The following is an 8,950-nucleotide window of genomic DNA, read 5'->3' as shown; positions in this document are numbered from 1 at the left end:
TGTCTGTGAAATTACAGGCTGTTGCTCTGGAATGAACTTCTGAGAAATTACCAAAACTATGAATACCCGAGGGGGGGGGGGAGAGGTGGCAGTGTCTTGAAAGTAGGACATTCTTTAATATTTCAAACTTGTGCAGAAACGTGTTTCTTTTCATACATTCCTAGGAAAAATACTGGTGGATGTATGGACAGCATACTACACAGGAATGCTACCTATCCAAATGGGATTTGGATAATGGTATTGGCCAGCAGACATGTTAACTGCAGGCCCGTTCACTTGTTTCTTGGGTTCTGCTGTTGTCCAAACAGTGAAACCAGGAGCAGGTATCATTTCCCCTGCTCACACACTGCTTCCCCCATTCCTGTCACTGCAGATAAAACTGAACAGAAAACCTCAAACAAACTCAGGATCTTTTCCCATTCAATTAATTTCTAATTACAGTGAGAAGAGCTGGGGAGGAAAAGGGAAACGTTCACTTGAACAGAAGGACTATTAAGTGGACAGACTCGTAGTATCCAAATAGCATAACAGAGACATATTTGGGAAAGGTGTTCAGTGCTCCTACTGAATGTGTATCCAGGTCTAACTGGAACCACAGATTTACTAATCATAGCAGTGGTTTTTTTCTTTTTTCAGCTCGAGTATTATGAAAGATACAAACCTCCCCAACTGTTTTTACATTATTATTTTATGCTCTTGTAAACAGTGGCATATACTGCTTAAGAGCCATTTATATCACTCTTGCTCTGTACAGGCCTGTTAACACCCTCACCTTCCCCCCTTTCTAGTTCTGATAACTTCACATAGTTCTGCCAGAATTTCAACATGCAGCATTGCATGTTCTCACGATCGCAGCCTCAGATGTTTTGGCAATTTTCCAGACAGACAATACAGTTGCCTCTGAAGTACCAAATATTGCATTTGCAATACAATTGAGATTTAAAGTCATGATCCCTACTAGGAAAGGCTAGAACATAATCGATCCCACAACTTTCTGAGCTGTAAAATGGAAATATCTCGTGTGCATTAATTTCTCATTTGCCTTTTCCTCCTCCTTAACATACTTGCTTCACTATTGGTGAGATGAAATGTTGTTCCCTGCTCCAAAAGCATCTCTCATCCTACCACACTGGACAGAATCCTTCTCCCTAAACTTCAGCCATGTTTGCCTTGCTTTCAGAGGAAGATAAGAGACAAATCACACCAAGACCAGTTAGCTCAACATGCATATGCTTTTTGTCTTATGCTGAGAGAGGGTTTCTCCTGTCCTGACATACAAGCTGTATTGGCTTCAGCTTTAAAGAAAAGTGTGTGGGGTGGGGAGAAAAGAGGAAAGAATTGCATCCTAAGATTCTGAAACTGACATATCGGTCACTCCAGTCAACCTACTACAGTCTCGCAGGGTTCCTGGAAATTTCTGATTTCCTTGTTCCTACCCTGGCAGGAAATGGTAGTGCACACTACATAGGAGCAGGAAAGGGGAGCATCATGATATTTCCTGAGCAATTCCTATGATCGGTTACCAGACAGCGTCTCAGATCCCAATTATAAAAGGTGGTGCAGATTTTAAGAAGGCTCGGAGAGTCTCCACTGTCCCCCCCCCCTTCTCCCCCCGGTTCACTCTCTCTTGGAACGGTTTCAGTGTGCCCATGATTGTAAACAGTTCAGGATCATCCTAGTGCTATGCTTGCTACATTCTGGGCCTCCCCCAATAATGTACGATACATTCACCAACAAAAAGTTGTTTTTCTTTTAAAAAGGCAACAAGTTAAAAAAATTCTGTAAACTGGAACCCATTCCAAACACACATAGTAATACGAGTACTATCCATAGTCTGCTGTTTTTCACCCTGAAAAATATACCTGAGTTTTAGCAGTTTATGAAAGTTTCAAGTCCCTCAAACAGAGCCCCTTTAAAACCCTGAATGAAGCCAAAGTCTCTGGTCAGAGACAAGTCACTAGTTTGAGATGCTCTCTCTGCGTCAGTGTGAATAGCCACAGCTGCCTCAGGCCCAGGACAACTCCATGTTAACAGGGAGCCACCAAAGCTCCGTGCTCCACCAGACTTCTGAAGCTACATGCTGCTGGGGAAGAAAGTGAGGGTGGGAAGGATGTCCCTCTTTGCCCTTATTTAGCTGCATGTGGCTCTTGTCTCCTCTGAATTCTTCCATCCTTGGACTAGCTCTGGAAAAGGATAAAGGGAGGGGAAAGGATGCCTGTTATTTCTCTCAAAAGGAATTGACATAAAGAGAAAAATCAAACAGGCCAACTAAAGATAGATGGCAAAAAAAAAAAGCCCATGCTGAAAAAAGAAATGACGTCTTCCTAGACGGGTTAATCAAACATCCAATCTGTGTTCCCCGAGAGCAATTACTTGATGTAGTGGGTAAGAGCAGGACCAGTCAGCTGCAAAGTCTATGTTTTAAGCAATGTTCCCTCTAAGCTGTGGAGTCCTGTGAGCAAAAATTCTACTTTGTGAGCTACAGGCATTAAAGTTGTGAGCGAGTGATTTGGTTACCGCATAAATTAGTTTGCTCTGGAGTCCTGCTTCCTGAGCTAAGTCAAAAATGTGTGAGCCGGAGGCTAAAAAACTGTGAGCTACCTCACACTAACTCAGCTTAGAGGGAACACTGGTTTTAAGTCTTGCCTTAGCCCTGAACTCTGTTCTTTATTGGGCACTTACTTGATCCAGTGGCAATGCTGATGGTTTTTGTGGCGGCAGTTCTTCTCGGGGTAGCGTTGCTGGAGGCACCTTTGGGAATGGGGCTTGGGGTTGGTGCATGTGCATTCTGGAATCACACACAACAGAGAAAGTCACTTCAGCAACCAAATACCTATTAATGGATACACGCACACACCCAAACATTCCTGCACTGACACCCATACTTGGTGGAGATGGATGAATTCTATGTTTGGTCATTACTTATATATTGTTCATATGCTCCTCCCTTCTTCCCCTTGACTATGCAAAAAAAGATCTACGCCTCAATAATCTTTTCCATATGATAGGTGTGTTAACTTTTTTCAGGTAAATGTAGATACAGGGGAAGAAAAGTGTAGAAAATAAGCTAATTCACCATTGTAAACAAAGTTTAGCCTTAACTTACTGAAGTAATTGAACAGTCCTCCCCCCCACATATGAACAAGAATCTTCATTGATAAAGTTCATCAAAATGATCATGAGTTATAGCAAGTGATTCATCAGATCTGTCATTCCTGTCCTTACAAGGTTACTGTGAAGCTCTGCTACAGACGGTACTAATCTGACCTGTAATATACGTCACTCTAGGCAACTCTTTGGATTCTCATCTTTGTGAGAGTAGCCAGAATTGGGCACGCACACCACCCTGTCCCATGGAGAGCAGTCTTACCCTGGTGGTCTATACATATTTGGGGACAGTCCCCCCATGCCACTTGCACGTCCCGTCTGTTCCATCATTAAGGCCTGAAAGTGTCCCACATTTTCTTCTTGGCAACTATACAGAGGTCCTTCATGAGCGAGACCATTTACTTGATTGGCAGCCGAACGGTTTGACAAGTGAGCATTCACTGGGGATCCATAAGCCCTAGGCTGGAAGTGACTGGCTGGATGCCGTGATGCGTAAGGAGACCCCGCCTGCAACATGACGCCATGGGGTGGGAAAGCAGACGGGCCAAATCCAATCCCAGACCTCATGGGTGGAGGGGGGGAGCCATAGAGATACTCCCCTGTTGCCACTGTTCTCTGCCTCTTGGCAGCTGCATTATGGTTGTCCAAATCAAGGAACTCTTTGGGACTCTCAGGCCTCTCCTGGGGCTCATCTGGTTTCTCAGCCTCTGGGGGCAGCTCTTGCCCACTGCTTGGAACCTCTTTGGCGCTTGCCATATCCATTCGGTTTGGGGAAGCCAAAGCAGCGCTGACCACCTCACAGCCTTGCATGCCGCCACCCATGGTCCCTGTGTCTGAGAAAGGGGGCCTGGCCAGAGGGGGCTGGGCAGGCGGATGCCCCGTCGGACTGGACTGCGGAGGGAAAGGCCTCTGCCACTCTGAGTAACCCTGTGGGCAAGCATAATAAGGAGGCTGCTGGTAGTGGTGATAGGAAGGAGGGGGCTGAGGCTGGTAAGGATATGGCACTCCCTGATGAGGACGATAGCGAGGGAAGACACCAGGGGGGCTGCTATTGGGCTGAAAGCCCCGAGGAGGAAAATGTTGAGTGTGGGACACTGGAGGGGGCTTTCCTCCCATCATAGGATTGAACCCCTGCAGTCCTGAATTTATGTGGTAATGCGGAGCTGAATTTGGATACTCCAAGCTGTGCATGTAGAGAGGGCCAAATTGGGCAGTGCTGCCTCCCACGGGATTGCCATCCACACCAGCAGGAGCACTCGTACTCTGTCCCATGCAAGGCACAGTTGCTTCCAGCAGGTTTTTCCCCCCAGCGCAACGGGGCTTCTCCAAGAAATTAGCAGGCATTGTTTTCCCTTCTGATCCACTGGATGGCCCTTCGGCACCTACAGCACCATTTTCAGGGGCAGATCCTCTTTCTGTTGCTGTTGAAATGTCCCTCGAACACCCCTGGGCTTCTGGGCTTATATAGTTACCCTCCGCTGACCATGTGCTCTTGTTCTGCATTGCTTTTGGGTCATTTTTAGTTCCAGAATCATTTCCATCCCCTTCTTGTGTCACGCTTGGTCTGGAGTAGTCTGTTTGCAAAGGGGACTTGGAATGAGGTAGCAGCTTGGGGTATGTCCCTTCTGGAAGGCCAACACACTGAGTTTTCTCTTCCACTCCTGATGGAGGGTCCACTGTGCAAATGGAAGACAAACAAGATGGCTTTTGTTGAGTTATACATGGGGAAAACAGACAGTTCAAATCCTGTTCATCATAGGAAACCCCCCCGAGCTATATTAAGACGTCACATCTCCCTTTTTGAGTAACTGATTTAGCCTCTCATTTTCAGCTCTTTATAAAGTGCTTCTCTAGAATTTCAGCAATACAATAAGACCCAGTGTAGATACAACATCAAACAAGGTTAATGGACAGGGAGTTTAGGAATGTCCCCATGCTCATTTGATGTATGGTTAGCAATGGTTAACCACAACACTTAACCAGGGAAAAAATGAAATTCATGAGAGGGTTAGCAGGGGAGGAAGTGTATGGTCCCGAAGCTCCAAGTTCCAAATAACCCTAGTTAACAACACTATGTTTGCATGAGGCTTCTAGGAAATCCCATTAGCAGTTAATTCCACACGCTATAGTTATGAAAGGAGCAGGAATTTTGAAAGTTAACAGGATGCACTGAAATAAGTTTACCAGAATTAGGATGTGGCTCAAGGCAGGAATGTTACAGTCAGCTGCCTTCCAGCATTAACATGCATTTCTTTCTCCTTCTATCTATACCTTGTTCAGCTATGCAGAATCAACTGGGCTGACCCTCACCATGTGTATTCTTTTCTTGCTCACCCTCCTCCTAGGACTCATTTTTAAAGAGACGTTGCATAATTCTCAAACTGCAGTATTACACTGTCAGCATCTCAATCATGCCATGCATAAGTACAATATGCAATAGATCAGAGAAAGGGCAATGGGGATCAGGTGAAAAATTGGTTTACCTGATGCAAGTGTCACCTTTAGGTATAAGAAAGTAGCATGCGTGGCTAAGGCAAGACAGGCAAGCACGCAACTTCTCTACCTACAAACAACTGCAAAGGTCCAGAAGATCAACATTTGCCTCTTTTTAATCCTGGGACAGTTATGGCATTTAACTCAGGTGCTACAATTGATCCTAGCTAACATAAAGTGCAGAAGAAATTGGTCCATAACACTCTGGTCCCTGAAGTGATAAATCCCAATAGCCCCCTTCCCATATACACATTACATATTTGGGGGGTGGGGTGGTCATACTAATCTATGACAGGAAAAGCAACAGCCTAATGGCACCTTGTAGATAAACCAATTTATTATGGAATTAAGCTTTTATGGACTCAAAGGTGTAGGTGACAAAACTTTAACTCACAATACATATACTATTCTTTGGGGTTCCATATGACTATGTTGTTTATACTAATTAATATGGGATACAATTCACAGTCATGCCTATGCAGAACTTCCAGTCTGAAATGACTGGCCGATCTGCGTAGGCATGACTGTGACCAGAAAAATTTCCTAACACATAGTTTTAGATCCGTCTCTTACTCTGCTGTCTTAATGGTACCATATAAAATCCATATAAAAAGTTGAGGTGGTCAAGCTCATCTTGCCCACCGTAGGGCCACCTCAGTGCGCACACACCATAGATGAGATGTGTATTATGCTCATAGTAAATCAAAATCTATATATGGTAAAACTTCAATACAGACCATCCCATCCCCACAAACCATTCATCGAATGGGAATACTAGCCCTTAATAGCTCAAGTGATTCTGGGAAATGTCAAGCAAAGTACACATGAAATAAACTGACCTAAATTAGTCACTCAGCTGATACAGCAGTCATGTTTCTGCCTTAACAGAACAAGGACATATATTACCTCTGTTGTTCTCTGGATCTATTGTTCGGCTGGCATCCTGAGAGTTCCCATTCCCTAAAGTTGGCTTTGGATGCTGAACGTTGGTAGATGCCACTCGGGCCAGTTGTGGGAAGGGTCCAGGCAAGTGTGGGGGAGGAGGCTGACGGGGATGGTAAGGCACACCAGGTGGGCATACCCGGGAGGACAGCTGCTGCATGGCAATCATTTCTGGACTGTCCATCATGGAATCCCCACCCTGGCCTCCTCTCTGCACTTGAGGGGGAGGCCCAAACAATGAGGCTGGTAGCTGCTGCTGCATTCTCTGACCAGTGGCTTTTCCTGGTTGTCGGATATATCCTGAGGGTGGAACTCCATGAGGTAGGAAATTGGATTGCTCAGTCCACTGATTGGGTGGCAAGGGCGGCCTCAGTGCCTGAGGGTCCATCATGTGACTCAAAGCACGAGGTGGCAAAGGGTGGCGTGGGCCCATGGGAAGCTTCTTGTCCACTCCCAGGGCCATCTGGTTTGCTGCCTCGTGGCTTCCATTCCACACAGCAGGATGTGCTCGGTTTAGGTACTTAAAAGGTCTGTACATATGGCTGGGAGGGAGCTCTGAGGTCTCTGGTTGTCTCATAGGAGGTCCATTGTGCCTCGGAGAAAGAAATCCTTGCTGGAACTGTGCAGGGGAATACATACTGGCATCTGTGGGAGGGCCACTCATCCGAACAAGCTGCAGGGATCCGGGCTGTGGTCCCATTGCAGAGACAGGCATTGGTCCTGCACACACCTGTTTTTCTGGAGCAGGAAGCCGATGTCCTCGGGGATCATTCAGTCCAACAGTAGGCTGAAGAAAGAAACAGAGGCAAAGAAGGTAGGTCTGATTTAAATGAGAGCAAAGCACAAATTACAGAACAGGGAATATCTCTGCCAAAATCTTGAATCAGCTGTCACTGAACCATCTCCCAAGAGGAAAGGACAGATTACAATTATGTGCACTTGACAGTGTCTTCAATAATATGTAGGTGGAAACTGCACAAAAGTTAGACATTGAGGAGTATCTCCGATCTCTGCATTAAAACTTTAAGAAAAGCATTTCTATTCCTCAAGGGGGCAGGCAAACATTGAGAACAAGAGAACAAAGTTTGAGTCCAGTGGCACCTTTGAGACCAACAAAACTTTATTCAAGGTATAAGCTTATGTGTGCACTCACACTTCTTCAGATACAGTGAAAAAACAGGTTGCTTACCAGTAACTGGTGATCTTCGAGTGGTCATCTGTGCATTCACACCAATGGGATCTAGTGCGCCTGCGCTGGATCTGCCGGTGCCTAGCAAGCTCTCTTAAAAGGATTTTCGTGCCTGGCCCAACTGAGCATGCTCAGGAGCCCCAGTGAGCATGCCCAGAAGGGCAGGCACGGACATCCCGCCAGTTCCTATCAACCGCCGCGCATCAATCTCCTAATAAAACAGGTAGAAGAAGACAGCAGCGGGGCAGGAGGGCGGGTGGTGTAAATGCACAGATGACCACTCGAAGATCACCAGTTACTGGTAAGCAACCTGTTTATCTTCTTCGTGGTCTCTGTGCTTCACACCAATGGGAGATTAGCGAGCAGTAGCCTACCTGGAGGCGGGTGCTGTCAGGTGTTTACTGCTTAGCCTATGATAAAACCTGACGTCCCAGACTGTCACTGGTGGACTGGCAGACGTCTAGGGCGTAGTGCCTGATGAATGTATTAGGCGTGGCCCAGGTTGCGGCTCTGCAAATGTCTTGCAGCTGTACTCCCTTCAGGAAAGCAGTGGATGTAGCGACAGCCCTGGTGGAATGAGCCCGTACCGGGCCTGGCAACGGCTGTTTCGCCAGTAGGTAACACAGTTCTATCAGACCTACGATCCACTTGGATAGACGTTGGGCAGTGATTGGAGTGCCCACACGGGGTGCAGCGTATGAGACAAACAGCTTAGAGGTTTGCCTGGTGAAGCGTGTCCTACTCAGGTAAAAGAGGAGGGCCCGCTTCACGTCTAGAGTGTGCATAAGTCTGTCTTCCTGTGATTTTGGGTCAGGATAAAAATCAGGGAGGAAGACTTCCGACTACAGATGGAATTCAAAGACCACCTTGGGCAGAAATGAAATGTCCGGCACCAGGCGGACACCATCCGGGAGGAAGGACAAGTATGGCGAGTCATGACGGAAAGCCAGGAGTTCACCGACTCGCCTGGCCGAGGTGACGGCGACGAGGAAGGCCGTCTTCCAGGCCAGGAGCCTCAGCTGACAAGTGGCGAGGGGTTCAAAGGGCCGTCTGGTCAGCTGGCGCAAGATAAACAGGGTGCAACCATCCACATGAACATGAAAGGCCGATAACGCGGCCAGGTAAAACTTCAACGAGGAGAAGGTAAGCCCCGAGTCAGCCAGTGATAAGACGGACGTAAAAACCTTATCGAGGCCAGCAGTTGTGGCTGTAAAGGTA

The 8,950-nt window shown here is 46.7% G+C and overlaps 1 protein-coding gene across 1 annotated transcript in view; it reads right to left on the bottom strand.

Annotated features, from left to right (window-relative positions):
• Window positions 1–8,950, bottom strand: part of CECR2 (cat eye syndrome chromosome region, candidate 2) — an 87,549-nt gene that overhangs the window by 3,964 nt on the left and 74,635 nt on the right. The window contains exons 16-18 of the mRNA XM_015417167.1: window positions 6,508–7,330; window positions 3,371–4,784; window positions 2,683–2,788 (exon numbers count right to left, since the gene is read on the bottom strand). Of these exons, the coding sequence (XP_015272653.1) occupies window positions 2,683–2,788; window positions 3,371–4,784; window positions 6,508–7,330 (2,343 nt within the window). The remainder of the gene's footprint in view (window positions 1–2,682; window positions 2,789–3,370; window positions 4,785–6,507; window positions 7,331–8,950) is intronic.

This window comes from Gekko japonicus, unplaced genomic scaffold (assembly GCF_001447785.1).
Source record: "Gekko japonicus isolate JY-2015 unplaced genomic scaffold, Gekko_japonicus_V1.1 scaffold1297, whole genome shotgun sequence".
NCBI lineage: Eukaryota > Metazoa > Chordata > Lepidosauria > Squamata > Gekkonidae > Gekko > Gekko japonicus.
This window is presented reverse-complemented; position numbering and strand designations above follow the sequence as displayed.